Here is an 18,939-nt window from a genome sequence, read left to right as displayed (position 1 = left end):
CTCGCAGAACTAGAAACGTTTGGTCCCGACTCACAATAATCCGAAGAGGGTTGTTGTAAGACATGCGCCCTGTCAGGCTAAGCGCGCTTTCCCCTTCTTCGCGTAAAGCAGCGCGTCGCCCGACAGAGAGAAGGATTGATCACCCCCACTTCGAACGGAATATTAAGTTTAAACATTACCCGTTGTACTGGAGGTGTTCTAGTTCACCAGCATAAACGATTCCCTTGCAATTGGTACCTATTGTCAGGAATGTGACTCTAGGACATCCGGATTGCGATGTTGGGGCAAGCTGGGTTTCAACTTTTTGTCATTTGTGGACCGGAAGATATCACCGCTTGTATATACTGATATAACTTTGAATGCCATGCCATAGGATAAACTGAAAGATAGAGAACAGGCATTATTCGACTACCGGGAAACACAACCTTAAGGTCGTAGAGCAGATGGATCAGCTCTGTGTTTATAGAACATCTAGCAATAGATGTATTTACGTAGCCGAAGCCAAATTTTATCAGGATCCACCTGGTGACCCGTTTCCATAGCAGGAATGAAAGGAAGAGCAACCCACGTATATATCCATCCTTGCCCCTTGCCCACCCAGTGGCTGGGCTGAAGCTATGGTATTCATCTTCACCTTCCCTCCGTTCCTGTTATGGTGCTCTTTCTGTCCATCACAAGTTCACAGTCCAATGATGGCTGCACAGCAAGTTTTCCAGCGGTCTTCGCTTTCCATGAAACTTACTAGATGATCCCACTATGGACATCGAGGAGGCGGGGTTAAGCGAGGGCGGATGATCTCCCTTCTGTTCGGGGAGGCCGTACCCTCGCGTTCATTTTCAAGTGCCGCGAGAGAATTCTTCTGACTCTTGCCCCACTGGGCTTGGAACTAGGTTCCGAGGTCACAAAACCAAAATTCCCCTTGTTGATTTTAGATTACCGTTGGGATGGTGTGCTGGGATGCATCACCTTTGCATCTACGATCAACAGCGTTGAGTTTGACTGGTCTTGGACTTTATCTTCGGTTTAGGTTTCGTGTCCTTATGCACCAAAGCCTCTGCGCGATTGCTCCCCTCTGATCTCGTCAATTTACGTGGGCCACATTGCGTATCTGTAACGGCCTTACACATAACTAGGCCTATCAGCATCGATCCCACTATTGCTCGACTGCTGAGGCCCCCCCGCTTGGCTAATATTCCGCCCTTGACTCGAGTGCACATACTGCAAGTCCTTGTAGACAGGTGTCTCTGAGGTTTGTGGCCTGTCACCAGCCCAGCATGTTGGTCACTACTTAAGTTCCCACCTGTGGCCCCTGACATTTTTGGATCGGCATCGGTAGGTTCAGTTAAGCATGACCGCAAATGATGATAATCTTGGAGCCATTTCACTTTGCTCGGGCCCGTCGCTAACGCTTGTCATAAATACCCTAGGCCGAACCTAAAAGAATAGCAGACCCTCGAAGATGGGAGCGCAATAGACAAAATAGACGCTCGGTTCCCCAAAGAGACGTACTGTGTTCCTTGCCGGCGGATTGACCTGGTCGTTGCCCTATTCCTCTGACCGTTCACAACTGATACAGTCCCTCTCTCGTTCTTGGCCACGATTGTGCACCCGTCACAATCCAGTGGCTAGCTGATAAAACCATGGTCGATAGGCGTGAGTAACATTTTCTGTCACTGTTTTCGAATTTTCTGGTGGTCAGGAGCAGTGACACTTCAACAAGTCAACGGAGCACGTGCCTTGCGGGTAGCCGAGCTTATCAACGACTACCGAACCCTCCTTATGCACATCGCTAGGCATACTGTACAAACCCCAGCGGACGATTACCACGAGGAGGCGTACAAAGAGCTTAGAGCAGGCCTGGCTGCAGCCCAGGCACTGGTATCAGCCAACTATAACCCCATCGTGGCACCTACCCAGTCCAACACGGAGACGGAGAAGGCCGAACTGCAGAGGTACGGGGACTAGGCCCTATACAAATTGGCTAGGGATGTCCTGACTGTCTTTAGAACTATCCTCGACGCAAGCGCGCGGCGATTCCAAGCGCACCGCATCTATCTCCGAGTAGCAGTCGCCAAAAGATGGGCCATCGCCAGACAGGATATCGTACCGGGAGGACCGGCAGGGATCCAGCATACTGCTCCACTAAACTCCCTTGGCAACTCATTCCGACAGGTGAATTATGCCATGTGCTTCTTTATCCGCAAACACTTGATTGACTGGGGACACAATAGGAAATGGCGCGCTTGACGGACCAGTACGCTGTGGATGATCTGCGGGATGCAGACATGCGGGCAGGATATTGGACTGTAGAGGATCCCACTCTACCCGAGATCCTTGACTGGATTCAGCACCACCTGTAAAGAGTGTGCAGGTGGTGGTCAGTCATTTAGGAGGCTGGCTTTTCTGGAGTAGCTAACAGGACGGGACCAACTTTAGGATTACCGACTTATACCCTTTACCTGGACGATGTCATTTCCGTGACCCCTGAGAGCAGGTAGATCGTTATGCAGCTAATTTCAGATTGCATCTTTTGTGATTTTCTATTCCTAGCGTCTTATTCATGTCCCGTGCCCGTCTCGGTGAATTATCTTTTTTGTTGTCCCTGGAACAGGTTAGCCCACAGTGCCGTCAAAATAGCCAGGCCCTTAGACCATGCCGGCATATGCTGGATAGCTTGAAACGACCTGGCATATTCGGTCTTGAGCCAATCTGCTAAGCAAGACCGTAAACCCATTTCACGGGCTCTATGCTGAGGCAGAATGTCATTAGGCTGGGGCATTAAGCCTCCTCTTTGGGCAGCAAAATCAGCAATTAATAGATCTTAGTGTTGCGATACAACCAAACATCTATCAACGATAATCTAGATTTTTTATACTATACGAGCCTTTGAGAGATTCACCGCCATTGTTCAATTGACAAGGCAACCATACGCAGTATCCTCGACCGCGGAAAATGTATGTGAACTGAAAACACATATCAGGACTACAACAAATCCTATTCTGGCGGATCACGAAGCAATATCCACCTGCATCACAGCTTAACGCCACCGACGACTAACATGCAACTCTATCGTCACTTGCATTGAAAGCCACCCTCCTTGGGATACGCATGCCGAGCACTCGGGCTCAAATGGCTGAACCTTTGCGGAGTGCAGCGGTGTGGCCGAATACCCTTATAAAAGCCAGAGGATCTCTTCAAAGACTGCAAAGGGTATTGACCACCATGGCCGATGTCAAGACATACCATGCTGTCTAATTCTAGACCTCTATAGCATCCTTATGAGCAGCAGCAATCCTGCTCGTTGCTTCAATTTGCTCTACAAGACACCTGGCGGTAGATTAGACACGAGCGATATCATGTATGCTACTCGTGGTCTTTGTGAGTGGTTAAGAAAGATGAATGCTGCATACAATCTAAATACAATCGGAATCAATAACCCTCGATGCATCATCAGTCGATCTGGCTGGTATTGAAGTAGGATGATTTGTTCACTTCCATGCCGGAGAATCTATTCCTTCCTTCTGCACCTCCTTTGCTGGTAGGGATGGCTATCTGCTATTGGATAGGAATATATACCACTCGAATAGCTTGCACTCCACAACCCCAGTAAGAGTGATGGTAAGCGCTCATTCTGTATTTACTTTTGATAATCCTGCTAATTTATTCAGCAGGCACGTATACTTCTATATCTATCATCCTAAAGCAATCATGCAGACCTCCCATCTTCGCTTTTCTAGACATGCTATAGCAGTCTCCCCGTCCTAATCATACGCTCCAAATATGAGCTAAACGACCTCGTCTAGTTCATTTTCCCCTTTAAAATATGTCTGAGCCTTTGTCACATGGCCTATTATCTCCTATGACCTTCCCATTACTGGGAATTGAGCATCTAACACTGGCGGTCGGCATTTACCAACTTGAATAGTTAGGTAGGAATATATATTTGACACTGGGTACTGCTGCGGTATGAATGAATAATTATGAATGAGCCAAGATCAACCAGACAGGTATGTGCCGATAAAGATGGTCGGCCAACTAGGCAGCCGTCTAGGTTTATACATCTAGGATGTGGCTGGCTACTTACAGCTTAGGGGGTCTGCACACATGTTTCTAGTACGTATACCCGCTTCAGACGGCGGCTCTGTGCATATCAGATGGCCTAATGTCTACAGTTCAGAGACGAAATACGCGATGAAATATACATCGAATAGCTTACAGGAGGGGAATTAGAGCTCCTGTCGCCAAATACCAGGGTCGCCAGGTTGTGAAATATGTGACAGTGATAAATACATATCTAGTCGCCCCAAATGACCTTGTGATATAATGACCGGCTTTTCCAGAATAAAGACGGCGGATCACGACAGATGATATTGCAGCATATCTGGGGAGATATCTGACAATATACATCTAAACAGCTTCATCTCCGCGTGGGGGAGGAGGCACTGGTCCCAAATCGGTCCCTTCCACACCATGGCAGCTGATAAGCCCAGACCTAGCGTTATATTGGATGACGCCACCTGCCAGACCAGTTAGTAACAAGATACCTTAACACCCAGTGGACACTTGCCTATCGAAAACCTAATGTTATGGTTTGGTTGTTGTAGTCGTGGGTTTGTCTTGCAGGTACAGAATAGTGTACCAGGATCGGATGGCTGTGGCCCTCGCGCATATCTACAATTGACGCATCCGCCTCTCTGAAGTCCATATCCACTAAGTGCCGTTAGCCATTGATCATAAAGAACGGACAGTCCACCTGCTGTAGCAAAGCAAGATGCATACTTCAACTGCGCAGTAAGACCTATGTTCTCGGGATCCCAGCCAAAACATCGGTTGAGGCTCAGAGTGACCTCGTGCACTATGCCTTGAGGATTCTTGCAGTTTGCGATGAGAACGTCGCCATCTACATCATCTGCGCGACGCATACGCCGGGCTTCTGACCCTGAGTATGATGCGGTTGAGTCTGGTGAGCCTGGTGAGCCTGGCCGCCTCACTGATCCATCACGGCGCGCGGAGGAAATCTCAAAGTCTTTACAGTTCTTGTGTAAATTCGTTGCTATGAGTTCCACTGGTGGGGGATGAGGAGGACGAGGAGGAGGTATGAAATTATTCATAGGGATGCCTTGGCCAACGGCCAGGGCTGATAGATACAGAGCAAGGATAGCCAGAGCCTGCTGCATTGTGATTCTACCACACCGAGACTGATTCCGCCAGAGCTATGTGCGGAGAGGGAAATATTTAATCACTGAGGAACCCTAAAAAAGGGGAAATTGGTTCATTCGGTCTCTTTATCAGATTCATCATTACATAGCGGATCGCAGCAACATTAATCTCCAGGTGCGGCATTTTATTGAATACTACACACACTCGGCACCTAGGGCAAAGGAACCTCTTCTTTCTGACTTTTATCTGTAGCTTTCTTTGTGGGGTCGGGCTGGAGTTCAATGCACTATGGCTTACGGGTGGCTCGGGCAATGGATGGATGTCACCTATTCTCACCCATAATTGGCTGGAGCTGCATATCTTGCCCTTGTACTCCGTATGTACATGTTTGAGTGTCGGCAGTGGTCTTTCAGTGCTGTGGTTCCGGAAATTGCATGACGCGGAATGTACGCCAAGTACGCTACTACCTTAACGCCGAATAACACCACCATGATTCCACTGCAATTATTGTAGATGGATAATAACGGCCGGCTGTGCTTGCTACCTGTCCCGTACTGATTGGTCGCTCTACTAGAGGAGATATCTACTTGGAGAAGATGATAATCTTCCCTAGCATAACTGTTGTACAGGGCGCAGTATATATCTTTGACAACACAACTTTGAACAACTTGCCCCTGTCCCCAGGTAAAAGTCTGAGCGGATCTTGACACGGTCATATTTTCAATATTTATTATTGGGTATTCGGACCGTAGGGTTCCTCCATGATGAGGTACTCGATACTGTCGCCAAAGACAATCGTTGCTAATATTTTATTTAGTTTAGCTCTTCATGCTTAATTACACGGGGTCGCTCGACGCATGCTTACCGAGTGGAGAAGCCCTAACAAGTGAGAGTGTGAAGGTGGCACCCAGTCACCAACCGAGTTGGTAGATTAGATCGGGGGTGGTTTTGATATTGACCGGGATGTCTGGTTATTCTCGGGCACCATTTCGAGTTAGTGCCAATTTTCTGATACAAATTAAGCTTCCTTTTTCTCCGTAGCTGGGCTCTGTTATGGAACCATTTCTCTATGGCACATACAGCATACTCGTCCCATTTATAGCTAGTAAGGAATTCCATCCCACTGTGAGAGAGCATGAAAGTTGGCTAAAGAGAATCCAATCTTAGTGAATCCAAGCATTCAAGATATCCTCGAGAACGTCTCGTCTGTCTATCGAGGCCCGGGCGGAGCGGCTGCCGTATTGAAGGATGGCAAACTCGTCGGCGAGCGCGTTTGGGGCTACGCGGATTTGCAAAAGCTGGTTCCAATGACTCCATCTACGTTGATGCCAATATGCTCGATCACGAAACAAATGGTGTGCATGATGCTGAAGGATCTGGAGCGCAACCCCACCCCAGATATGCTGAGGCGGGGCAACATTTCTCGGCAGTTTTCGGACACTCTGCTACAAATGCTCCATCCCGACCTGGCTGGAAACACCGGACTGAAGTTGGAGCACCTATGTAATAACCAGTCTGGCATTCGAGACTACTGGGCGATGTCCATGTTCTGGGGTGCCCATCCTGATGGTGAATTTCGACTCGAAGAAGACGCCAAGAAGGCCATGGACCGAACAAGGTCTCTGCATTTCGAACCCGGTACGCAGTACTCCTATTGTAACTTGAACTTCCATATCCTCGCCCGACTCATCGAGAGGGTGAGTGGACAATCGCTAGACGACCTACTCGCGGAAAGGCTCTTCTCGCCGGCTCGTATGACAACGGCCCGCTTGTGCCCAGACAACGGTAATCTCCCTCCACCTTGTGTTGGGTATGAAGGATCCGAGTCTTCTGGCTTCATTCCAGCCATCAACCGCATGCAATGGTCTGGCGATGCAGGGGTTGTGGCGTCCCTCAAGGACATGACTGCGTATGAAGATTATCTGCAGACTTCTTGGGATGACGAGCAAAGTCTGTATCGTGCGATCGCACAACAGCCGTCGTTCAAAGATGGTACAATTGCACGCTATGGCCATGGCCTGGCGTACGGTAATGTCAGGGGCGTGGCTACGATCGGCCATGGCGGTGCTCTTCGTGGGTTCCGCCTCCATAGAATCCAGGCCCCATCAGAGAAGCTCGCAATTGTAGTTATGCTCAACCATGAGGCTGATGCAGAAGCGGTGGCCCAGAATATTATGCAAGGTGTCTTTAACATTTCCAAGGGCAAGAATCCTCGACTTGACCTCGTCAACCCCTCCCCGGACTGGTTTGGCACTTTCTACCACCCGGATGCCGGGCTGGTTGTTGAGGTTGGGCACGGCCGTCAGGGCCATTTGACCGTCACGTACGGGGGTTCTGGAGAGGCCTTGGCCTGTGTTGAGGAGGGCAAAGCTCAATCAAGTAATACAACTGCCACAATAAATGGTGACACCCTCACACTCCATCGTTTAGCCGACAATCATGTCATCCATGCCGAGCGTGCTGCTACTGGCCAGCAACCACCTAAAGACCTTTACGTCGGCGAATATTACTGCGCAGAAGTTGAGTCGACCTTTCGTTGCAGTGGCAAAGGTGGTATGCTATATGGTAACTTTGAAGGATACTTGGGCCAAGGACCTCCGCACCTCATGCGATATATTGGGCAGGATATCTGGCTTCTGTCATGCCCGCGAGGCTTAGATGCTCCAGCGCCCGGAAACTGGACTGTAGTATTCCAGCGTGATGACCATGGTGATATCGCTAGTGTTGTGATCGGCTGCTGGTTGGCCAGGAAGGTCGCGTTTGCTAGACAGTAGCTTACCCTTCAAGGAAGTTATACATGGCTTGTTGACAAGAGTCTTGAAGGTTATAACACAACTAGTACAATGACAACTGCGGTGCGAGTCTGTTGGTTAGGGCACATCGTACAATTCCCACTCCCGGGGAAAGCATCCCACGTTTCCCATACAATATAACTCCGACGCAAGATTCCCTAAGTGTAAGGGTCATGTCTTACTAGTATAAATAGGCACGTTTACTACCGCAAAGTGAATGTGCACGCGTTCATATAGTTAGCGAATGGTACTCCCCTTGGATGTGGTACTGACATGCAAGGGTCACCAAGCTAGTAGTTTTGGTTAGATCTGTGTTCCAAGTAAGAAGCGCTGAGACATGCCAGTCACTTGTTCTAGCTCTTGGGCGCCTGAGAATGATAAGCAATCCGATCACAATCATGGTCCATGTCCATGCGCAGCAAGGACCGTAATGTACTGGTTTTACTTTTATTCTTTGGGTGACCAGAGCTCGTCCACGGAAGGTAACAAAGTAGAGGTTTACGCGACTTCAGCTGAGGGCAGCGACGAAGAAAATCAGCACAGCCGCTTTTTTCAAGAAACAAAAAAGAGGAAAGAAACACGTAAGAAGGGATTTCAAAAGGCAAACGTTTAAAAAAAAATATACAACAGGACGGAGTCGCCGGTGGTTCACCCACCCAAGCACTTTACTGATATATTAATTGTACGCCAAACGAGCCCTTACACCTGCAATTCTCTGAGTACAGACAACGAACCCTCCAACGAGGAGGCTATAATGACTTCATACATTCAATGACTGTTCTTTCCTTCATTCCTATTTCAAATTACTCCCTACCAGCATCGTCTTCTAGATGTTACGCTGGACGTTCGCTGACAAGTTTGCAACGTCCGATCTACTTTCCCGCCAAATCATCTTTAATCAAATCCGCTGCTCTCTCCGCAATAGCGTACACCGCGCTCTGAGTATTCCCCCTGGGAATAATCGGGATAACACTAGCATCCACGATGCGCAGTCCCTTTGCATCCCAGACCCGCAAGCGGGAGTCCACGACGCCACCTTTCTCGCGGGGCATCATGGCGCAGGTACTAGTTAGATGAAAGGTGCTTTTCCCAGCGGACTTTACGTACTCTTTAACATCGTCTAGTGGGATATTGCGCAAGTCATCAGGCGAACCCAGGCTCCGCTTGCCGCCCGGTTTCAGCATGGATGCGAGGGGCTGCGATGCGGCAATCACGTCAATGAAGCGGGCGTGCCGGGCAAGCATCTCCAGATCGGCGGGATGGACCAGGTAGCGAGGGTCGACGATGGGGTAGTCGGCGGGGTTGGAAGATGATATGTGGCAGCTGCCGCGCGACAATGGGTGCATCAGACTGGCACAAATGGTGATATAGTTCTCAGGCAGCTTCGACTGGATCACTTGTACGTCTGCACCAGATCCCTTGAAATCAGACTGGGCAGGGTAGGTGAAATACCCGCCAGTGGCTTCCTGCGGATTCTCAAGCAGCGACCGCGCATAGGAGGCAAGATCAGCAGCAAGGGGGTGGGACGAGTCAGGTACAGTCATGGCTAGAACAGTGGCTAGCTCGTCGGGGCCGGTGCTGGGATTGGAGAAGTCAGGCAATGGAAGAAGAGCAGAGGAGTAGTTGCCGCCGATCGTGAAGGGACCGAACTGATGCATTTTGTAGCTTTCCATTGCTGCACTAAGCGCCTCGGGTACTCGTCGCATGAGATCATCCTTTGTCTTGATAAAGTCTTGCACTTCGAAGCTGAGCCCGGCTAAAGGGTGATCCTGAAGATTCTCTCCGACATTGGGGTTATCGATTATCACTGGGATATTAAAGCTTTCTAGGATGGTACGCGAGCCAATTCCCGAGAGCTCAAGTATCTTTGGCGAGTTGAAGGTACCAGCGCAGAGAATAACTTCCCGGCGGGCTGTAACCGTGACGATGCCATTATCCTTCATATACCTGACTCCAGTGGCGGTGACATCACTATTGGGAAGAGCCTCGAGGAGTACTTTCTCAACCAATGCTTCCATCACAACATGTAGGTTCTCGCGCTCTTTCGCAGGAAGGTAGTATGCATTAGCGGAGAAGCTACGAGTCTTCTTGACAGGGTCAATAGTTGTTGCATTGGTATAACCGCCACACGCATGTCCGGAAAAGGGATCAGTCAACATGGGGTAGCCCAATCCCCGCAAGGACTCAACCCACGCGTTGGCAATTGGGTCATCAACAGCATCTGGGAAGGATACCTGAATGGGCCCATTGTTTCCGTTGGCGCTCTCATCCACGTACTCCAGACCTAGCTCCTTGCGCTTATCCTCCGATGGCAACGTCAGAGTGAAGACCTTCCTGTAATATGTGCTGAGGGTATCCCAGTCCCAGCCAGGGTTTCCCAAGGCCCCCCAAGCGTTGACATTGATCTTGGAGTTGGCGATAAATGCCATTCCGTTCATGGCGCTCGATCCACCCAGGAGACGGCCTTGTGGTAGGGGTATTTGCTTGCCATTCAAGGCAGCCTGTGGAGGGCAGATTAGCATGAGCAGCCAGTGGGATGCCAAATGCAATCTTACCTGTGGCGCTGTCATAAACCTCCAGTCCGAGTCTGTGGCCACCAGTCCTGGCCATAGCGCTGGGGTCTGAACTCGAGGATCCTCGGTCTGGTCTTGACCCGCTTCCAGGACGAGAACCTGGAGGTTGGGATTCTCGGATAGGCGTGCTGCCAGAGTAAGGCCAGCCGTGCCTCCTCCGACAATTATGATGTCGGTCTCCGTAATTGACATGGCGGTGGAGTTTGAAGTTGGCCAATTGAAGCAATTAATTGAAGAGAGGCCGAAGGAACAAAAGAAGGACGGGTGAATATAGGATAAGATGAAAGGCGACTGAATAAGGATAGAAGATAGATGTGACAAGGACAAGGGCATATATATAAAGAGAGTGAGCTCGGATGGAGAACAAAGAAAGGGCGGCATTCTTTGTGTGATGATGGTTATATGCAGGTCTAATTTCTTATCACCGGAATTGGCGCAGTCGGCGCTTGTGTATCACATCAATCATCTCTTGTCAAACAAAGGCGCAGCAAAGCCACCAACGTATGCCCTTGTCAGGATGGGATTTATTGGATATCTCGGGAGACATGTGGTGGCAGGAAGCGATATTGGATCTCTTCCGGTTGCACGTGTGCCTTGGGCCCCAGCTTCTATGATCGGTATTGATGTCGCAGCAAGTGCCTAGGAATTTCTCGCAGCATCGAGTTCTGCCCTTTGAAATGAGCTAGGCCGTTTGGCATACGCATGTCAGCAAGAAGGGGGGATATAAGCTCACCTAACATTGAATTAAGTTGACGTCACACTAGACACCCAGATATAATTATCCGCGGACTAAATGCCAAGATCCTAGGCTTATACAGAAGTGATCTGAGCGGGGTAGCCACTAGAGGTGAAACGTAAGGAAAGCATTTCCTGCCACAGCCAGGTAGCTAGGAACCGGTTACTTCTATCTGTACTGCACTGGTCGGGCCCTTCCACCCGCTGCTACCTTCAAAGCCTACATCCACCTTGATGACTGGGAAGAAATAGATCTACAACATGACTGGCAATATAGGAACTGGTGCAGATGGCTGGGCTACCGACCACGTAAATATACCCTGGCTAGACCATGTTATGCCTTAACTCGGTGAGATATAGGATCAGAATAATGGGACTAATCTCCAGGGGCACATATTTCTATTCTTAACCCAACTAAGAATAGGATCACATACATAATTTCACAAACCAAACTATCAACTACCGTCCAGTGAAGGCTTGCATGGCCCAAAGAAACCATGCCACACAGGCTGTCACTATCGATCACAGAGCTGATTGAAGGCCCAAAGCTCGATTCCATTTTAAGACAGGTTCAGAATGGGTCGGAGCCCGAAGCCATGAGTTCCCCAATCCAGATCTGCTGAGATTCACTATCATAGGTCAGGGATGCCATCAGCAGATTCAGGACCTGGGGGTGGATTTGTATCATCAAAGTAATGACCTTCATAAAAGAGCCTCCAGCCTTTCTTATTACGCCCATGAGCAACCGGGTCATATTGGAATATGGCCTGCCGTCTGTATGCGGGAACTTCGCGCGACATTTCCGCTGTAATGTACAACCACGAGGCCGTGGCCGCGCTGGGCAGAAGCTCTGTATTGAGCAGATTCTTCAACTGTTCGAACTTTCTCCAGTACCTAGGCGATTTGTACGGCGATGTATGCTCCTTCTGTCCCAAGCGTGGGTGCATGAGGTATATACGTGTATCATCATCCGGAGCATTGAAAGCTAGATGGACTACATATGGGCTCACAAGTCGTAGCATCGAAGCTTCCGGCACAGTCGGGATCCCTAATAACGTCAGATATAGTGGATTTGTCTTAGCTTTCACGTATCCTCGAGAGCTCAAGGTGTGGTTTGCATTATACGCCAACCCAAACTGTAGTGGCTGCAAAGTGCCTGACGGGATCGCTGGTGGTATCCTAGCGCTGCTTTGTTTCCAAAAAGCAGGAAAAAGATGCAAAGCATCCTTTTCGATATCAGCAACATGGCTTGCTGAGATTCCTTCTCACTTTATGATTGTAAGGAGAAGCATGCAAGTCAGTGTGGTAGATTATCAATAACTATCAAAGAATATGGGTCGTACTACTCCTATAGGCCTGCATTCCCGTGTCACAACTTATACCGTTCTTGGGAATAGGGACTTCGTTCCAACTCTATCTTTATAAATGAGGTTACATAGGCTAGTTTAGCTCATAATCGGGAGCAGGGATCGGGGATTGCTGACTATGGAGGTCAACATGGGCCCGTCTTGGAAAGTGGCGGAATGTAGCAGCAGACATGTCATTATTAATCTATTTACCGGTGCACCTCAAGCAGGGGATTTGGGACAATATTTTTGAAAATTAAATTACCATTTCACCGAGGTTCAAAGAAAACCCCTCGGTTCTTAACATGCTACTGCCGCTGATGCCGATTAAGGATTCCTACCAGTCTCCTTGCATCGGCTCCCATTCGTGTAACGGAAATAGGCCCCAGGTTTCTTCTGTTGCCCCTACCCCGAATACGAGGGTATTGGGGCACGCGAGGCACATCAAAATAAACAGTAGATGGATCGTGCACCAGCTGATGGAGATGCAAATATTCCAAATTTGGCTGGGAAGTGGATAGATGATGAAAAATGGACTCAAACCTTCCACTGGCCAGATACACGTTTTCCATCGATAGACTGACCAATTGAACGTTTTTGAGAAATTGAAGCAGGGCTGCCTCGGTCGTGCGAATGTTATGAAAGGTACACTTCTTGAGCAATGGGAATGGACAGGAATTTGCGATTCGATTAAAGAAATGCTCTTCTTCCTGTATGGCATCCGTGTAGGCGAGATCGTAATATACCCACGCCAAGTGAAGTTCCTCTAGCACTGGGAACATATTCACAAAATCACAGATAAATCGGGTATGATCCCTAGCTTGATCAAAGGATAGCGGAGACTCGTAGTGCTCATCGAGATCGCGTAACCAGTGTGACAAGCTTAAACATAGCTCTTTACACTCTCTGAATGTGGAAGACAGGTCTGCTTTCTCCATAACTGCCATTATTTCACCGCAGGCCAGGGCACAGCGGATGGGGAAACATTTAGCAAAAATATCCACGATCTGCACAGACAATTTGCTGTTGCTGAGTGCCAGCATAACAAGGTCAAACAACTTTGCCGTGGCATGCTCTGCCTCTTCCAGCTCTGAATCTATTAGCTCGTGAAGGGAAAGAGACAGAGATACTAGGCCACCATGTGAAGTATTTTGGCGTAGGTTCTCCATTCCTTGCACTAGCAGCTTAGCTGCCTCAAGGCACTTGTCAGACGCATTTGCCACCCCAAAGTCGGATAAAGTAAGATGTTGGAGCACACACCCAACCTGGCCTGGTTGAGTAAAGTGAGCGAAATCTTCCAAGGGGGCCTGTGCGATGTGTAATTTCTTGGATTTCAAATTCTGACGGAATCGACCATTGGATGATTTGGCCGAAATACCATGTGCAGTTAAACGAAGAGCACAGATGTCTTGGAAGTCCAGAAAATTAACAACAGTCTCGATCAGTTCCATAGGAAGACTATCCAAAGTCAGGGGAGCCATGTCTTGGAAATCTCCGCGGTGAGTTGAAAGGCAAAAGAATAAATGCCAGTCTCGACCCTGATATATTAATAGATTGATGGGTTAGCCCAGCTATTCCCGATCAAGCTTTCCGGGGAGAATTCAAGGTTAAACAATACAAACGAGATGAGGGGAAGCAAGCCACATGGGGGTTGCCCGATTGGTCCCTGTTACGCCGCATGTTGGCCCGAATCCCGTGATTGCAATCTAATCTTTCTGATCAGGTATAGTTATGTAGCATTGATCGATATTGGATGATCAGATGTCCATAATCGGCGCCGGATCCTTGAGAATCCGACATATCCATGTAAATGCTACATCCTATTCGCCCGTACGATCTACTAACCGAGATAACGTCGGCAGATGGCTGTAGCGTGCAATCATTTTGTCGCGAGCTTTTGTCCTCATCTGATCCCCCATCCCAGTTCCAACTTCAATTTCTCAAACATTCTCCGCATTGATCATCCAATTGTATACAATTATCATCCCATTATTTGAAAATGGCGTGTTCCTGGGTTTTAGTGTCGCATCATTGGCCGAATCTGGTTACTCTAAACTGTTATAGTTTTTTTCGCCGGTTTCCTCCTGCTCACACCCCTGTTGAGAGAACTCCAACGTCGGAGAGAGTCGCCAGCGCACAGAACAAAGCCGTGCGAGGGGAGATCTCTGTGATATATCCTGGTCTAGTTTACACGCTAGGCGTCCACGATGTCACGCTGATCAGGATAGAACATATCGGCAATTTACCTCTTGATATTCGGGCTTAGACAGCGAGCGGCAAAGGGACTACAACAACGAAACCAACTACCACTACCTCTTCCCAGCCGTCCGGGACGACTTCTATACCTATACCAACCGTCAGCGACCCAGGTTCGTTCCCCGTCTACTGCTTTAGGGAGCATAATGACGGCTCGTTCGCGTCATTCAACACCGACTCAGTCAGTTCCGCAGTATCTTCGCTGTGCGGATCTGGCAACACTCTCAACCTAAAGGCCCCCCTTACAACTATGTCTACTCTGGCCAAGCGGGGATAAATGTGATTGCCTCTTTGCAATGGGCAGACAACCAATCCGGGTGCCAGCCTGAGAAGGGATTCAAGCTGGTAAAAGACAAAGTCTGTATCCTCCTTCCCCATATCTGACTATGACTAAACTATCCGGAACAGTGTACAAGCGCCTATGAAAAGATCGTCTCTAATTGCGATAAAGGAAATGCTGATAAATACGGCGGTGCCTTTATTGTGTCGTCTGACGATGGCTGCATCCAGTGGATGGTTTATGCGCAGAAAGCGGAAAGTAAATGCAGCTGTAATGAGAATGGATGTACGCCCGAGAGTCCGGCCTGTTGTGCTAGTGGCACATGTGGAACAGATAAGCAGGTAACCCTTGCAGTGGTTCAATTCATTGATGCGAGTGAGGTGGATACACTATTTAGTTCACGGTTGAATTCGTTTTTGGAAGAGGGGAGCCAGTCAACAACCATTCCTTAACTTTTGGGCTTTGTCTATAGAACCGTGGGTGACTGACGCTGGAAAAGAGAAGCATTGTACATCTGTATCTAACAACTTGCACCTTCCAACAACCAGGTCAGAACTTTCATCTGTAGCTGGAGCTCTTTGCTGGTGGCAAAGCTTATTCCCTTTTTCTGCGGCGCAGCTGAAGTCTAACACAAGTACGGCAGTACTCTCATTGACAGAATATGTTGGTTGCATCAGTGAATATTGTCTAGCTGCACTAACAGCATCAAGCGCAAGCAGCTAATTTCAATCCAGTTCTCAGGTAGGTAGCCAGGCAGGTAAGCAAACATGCTGACTATCCACACAACAAAAGTCATGGAGACGGGTCGAACCCTACTCTGAATAGCTTCATTTTTCATTTTGCTTTGAAAATGAAAGAAAGCGATCTACCAATGATTGTCCATGTGGGAAGCTCCGCCGAGGTGCGGACCGGCGGGCCGCAGATCCACTCCATGATGACAGGTGCGGGCCTCCTTCCAGAACCTGTACTTTACTTGCGAAAAGGTCAAAGAGAACCGGCACCGCTACTAGTTAAGCCTAGCCTGTAGCTCTCTTCAGCAACAATGAACACTGTAAATAGGCGTGGACATGTCTGAGTTGTGTAGCCGGGTCCATGGGATGTGAATGCACTCGTGCATTTTCTTGCACCATGTTAGTTTTGTGTCAGGACAATATTCGGTTTTTGAGGGCATGGATGTGACGCTCTACCACGACGATGGCCGTACGTATCAACTATTCTTCAAATATATATTCGCAGCCAAATTGAACATTACCATAGAGCATCTTGTTGTATTTTTCCTGCTGAGAGCACCTTGACCCTACGTATACTCGGCCTTGATCAACGGGTGCGATCGTTGATGATGGCTTCAACGGAACCGGGTTAGAACGAACTTGTCGGCAGAATGGTGTGGAGTTTACCTCGCTAACTCCAGTTATATTTTGTATGTACACTGCTTTCGTCTCCTGTTCCTAGTTGGGCTCACATCCCGGATGGAGTCGCCTTGACCTCGCTATAAACAATAGCAGTATTGCGTTTATCTTTATAAACCTACACCAAAAGCATGCTAGGTAAAGCCGCTAATGCAAGATTTTCAACTTTGGAGTTGGGATCGAAGCCATTTGTTAATTTACGGCATGATGGGATGAGAAGTACGCTAGTTACGACAGCCTCGGCGATAGTCGTTTATCAACTCTTCTAGGCAGGCAAGCGCTACTGTCTTGGCTTAGGCGCCAACAACAAATAAGCCTGTGTTTTCCATCACAACAGGTCGCCTGGGATAATGAAAGGTACGTACATATAGAGAGCCATAACGCCGCTGTGAAGAAGAGATTAATCCCCACCTTCATTGAAATCATTTTACAATGGCACTAGCAACTCATTCAGTCGACCAACATGTGTCCCCGCTTTTCTCGCTCGGGGTTGATGTGTGGTATATTGTGCTTGACATTCTTCGTGAAGAGCCTGAACCGGACGAGGAAGAGGACGATGATGAGGACCCTGATAGTTTCTGGAAACCCAAGAGTATAGCCCGGAGACTACCTCATCTTCCGGATCTCATAAACATGAGTAGTACATGCACATGGTTTCGGGATTTGCTTGCTCCCACCATATTGGCCAACCTCGAATTATACAATACGGCAAAAAGCGCTCAGTCAATCACTGCGATCAGTCGGGGGAAGCATGCTGCATGTGTCAAGACGCTGCGCTACATTGGTATTTGTGAGACGGGTATGTGGCACAGAATGACAACAACGAATGCCAGAGTATCTAACCATTCGCTCCACAGATCAGCAGAGCTCGCCACTGGAGAAGGTGTACCCCCCAGAGGTTGACCGAGTTCTGTCCAATCTACGCATGTTCAGTAATCTTGACAAAATCGTGATCGAATTTCCCTTCGACTACGACGATGACCTATTGCTCGACTACTTTCAAAGTGATATATTCTACCCCGAGAACGCTCCATCTGAGGAGAGTGAAAATGCCTGGCGCGGACTGATGGCAGCAAGCCTTCACGCAATCGTATCCAATTACACCCACTCCTCATCCAGTGGTCAACCACCCCTATCCATCGAATTCCGCGATCTGAACATTTTCATGGTATCAGTTTTCACAACCGAAGCATTCCAGTCCTTCCTATCACAACTTACGACTTTCAATCTCTCTCTAAGGAGATGGGATAACGGCGTTGGCTGGACTATGATGACCCAACCCATCTTCGGCGATTTCTCACACTACCTAGGGCCCTTCTTCTTCAACCACCTCGCCACCGTGGAAGAATTCTCCTTCGATCCCCGGGAAACGGCATCGCTTGGAAACGGAGGGCAACCGTATTGCGAGGACATCGGTCTGAGAAATGCGACAATGCCAAGGCTGCGGAAACTTACATTGAACAACATTATCCTCTGTTCTGAGCTGCGCGACTTTCTTGTTCGACACAAGACCACGATGGAGTCTATTGCATTCGAGGACTGTTTTGCAAGTAGCGAGCGGCCATGGGAATACGGGCAACCGATCGCCTGGAGAGAGCTATTTACCACTCTGGCACAGGAGCCTTTTTCTCAGCTTACAAACTTTCAGCTCACTTGGAAAGATAGTCAGCTGCAGATGCTTGACCTTGACGATATGTGGGGTGATCCCGGGTTGGTCCAGCGGGTACGCCAGAAGCTCGAGAGGGAGCCCGACGTAAAAGCATTCCCATACTGTGAGGTGGACAGCAAGTATGGAGCGAGATATTGTGCCACGGAGGCCACCCAAACGGCGTTTCTAACGGGAGCGGACTACCAGAGTTATGTGGATCTTATGTCCGTAATTCAAAGGAATGGCACGCATGGTGGCCGAGTACGCAACTACGAACGGCAAGCAAACATGGGGTGGTTAGGTTGACGCGGCAGAGGGCCCAGCTTTGGGCCGAGAGAAATATTAAGGCGAAGCGTGTGGCACTGGAGGGCATTCCGTTGTTTAAAGTAGCTTTGATCCTAATCTATATCGGAATGCAATTTTAGAATGTGCTTTGGGGAAAGCAGTAAAAGAAGGCAACATTCCTCAGGAACAAATATATACATATGCTCGGCACGGACTTCATACGGCTGAAGAAACGGGATCATGAGCATTCTACGGCAATTGATTTTATTTGTGAGATATGTTCAGATACAGATGTCGTGTTAAATAGGGTTAGGGCTTCGGCAGAGCTATTTTATATTCATGTCACGTCACAATCGAGGGAGGCGTGAGAGGCATTGGTGGTCAGGGCAAATTTGATCGTTATAGTTGGACATAGCCGTGTACGTTGTTACCAATATAAGTGATAATTTATGCTG

At 48.6% G+C, this 18,939-nt stretch overlaps 6 protein-coding genes across 6 annotated transcripts; 3 read left to right on the top strand and 3 right to left on the bottom strand.

The window, feature by feature from the left end:
* Positions 1-1,640: 1,640 nt before the first annotated feature.
* On the top strand, positions 1,641-2,360 carry ANOM_009496 (uncharacterized protein; the record flags this gene model as incomplete). The annotated part of the gene is made up of 4 exons (XM_015554752.1): positions 1,641-1,653; positions 1,706-1,952; positions 2,007-2,172; positions 2,232-2,360. 4 exons carry the CDS (start codon positions 1,641-1,643, stop codon positions 2,358-2,360), a joined length of 555 nt encoding a protein of 184 aa, XP_015405271.1.
* Positions 2,361-4,407: 2,047 nt separating this feature from the next.
* On the bottom strand, positions 4,408-5,177 carry ANOM_009495 (uncharacterized protein; the record flags this gene model as incomplete). The annotated part of the gene is made up of 3 exons (XM_015554751.1): positions 4,408-4,517; positions 4,579-4,694; positions 4,780-5,177. 3 exons carry the CDS (start codon positions 5,175-5,177, stop codon positions 4,408-4,410), a joined length of 624 nt encoding a protein of 207 aa, XP_015405272.1.
* Positions 5,178-6,213: 1,036 nt separating this feature from the next.
* On the top strand, positions 6,214-7,934 carry ANOM_009494 (putative penicillin-binding protein; the record flags this gene model as incomplete). The annotated part of the gene is made up of 2 exons (XM_015554750.1): positions 6,214-6,265; positions 6,328-7,934. The coding sequence occupies 2 exons, from the start codon at positions 6,214-6,216 to the stop codon at positions 7,932-7,934; spliced, it is 1,659 nt and encodes a 552-aa protein (XP_015405273.1).
* Positions 7,935-8,824: 890 nt separating this feature from the next.
* ANOM_009493 (GMC family oxidoreductase) lies at positions 8,825-10,717 on the bottom strand (the record flags this gene model as incomplete). Its single annotated transcript, XM_015554749.1, has 2 exons — positions 8,825-10,453; positions 10,508-10,717. The coding sequence occupies 2 exons, from the start codon at positions 10,715-10,717 to the stop codon at positions 8,825-8,827; spliced, it is 1,839 nt and encodes a 612-aa protein (XP_015405274.1).
* Positions 10,718-11,892: 1,175 nt separating this feature from the next.
* ANOM_009492 (uncharacterized protein) lies at positions 11,893-14,087 on the bottom strand (the record flags this gene model as incomplete). The annotated part of the gene is made up of 2 exons (XM_015554748.1): positions 11,893-12,308; positions 13,016-14,087. 2 exons carry the CDS (start codon positions 14,085-14,087, stop codon positions 11,893-11,895), a joined length of 1,488 nt encoding a protein of 495 aa, XP_015405269.1.
* Positions 14,088-16,983: 2,896 nt separating this feature from the next.
* On the top strand, positions 16,984-18,505 carry ANOM_009491 (uncharacterized protein; the record flags this gene model as incomplete). The annotated part of the gene is made up of 2 exons (XM_015554747.1): positions 16,984-17,350; positions 17,409-18,505. 2 exons carry the CDS (start codon positions 16,984-16,986, stop codon positions 18,503-18,505), a joined length of 1,464 nt encoding a protein of 487 aa, XP_015405275.1.
* Between the last annotated feature and the right edge of the window lie 434 nt (positions 18,506-18,939).

Source organism: Aspergillus nomiae, assembly GCF_001204775.2.
Source record: "Aspergillus nomiae NRRL 13137 chromosome Unknown contig00213, whole genome shotgun sequence".
Lineage (NCBI taxonomy): Eukaryota > Fungi > Ascomycota > Eurotiomycetes > Eurotiales > Aspergillaceae > Aspergillus > Aspergillus nomiae.
This window is presented reverse-complemented; position numbering and strand designations above follow the sequence as displayed.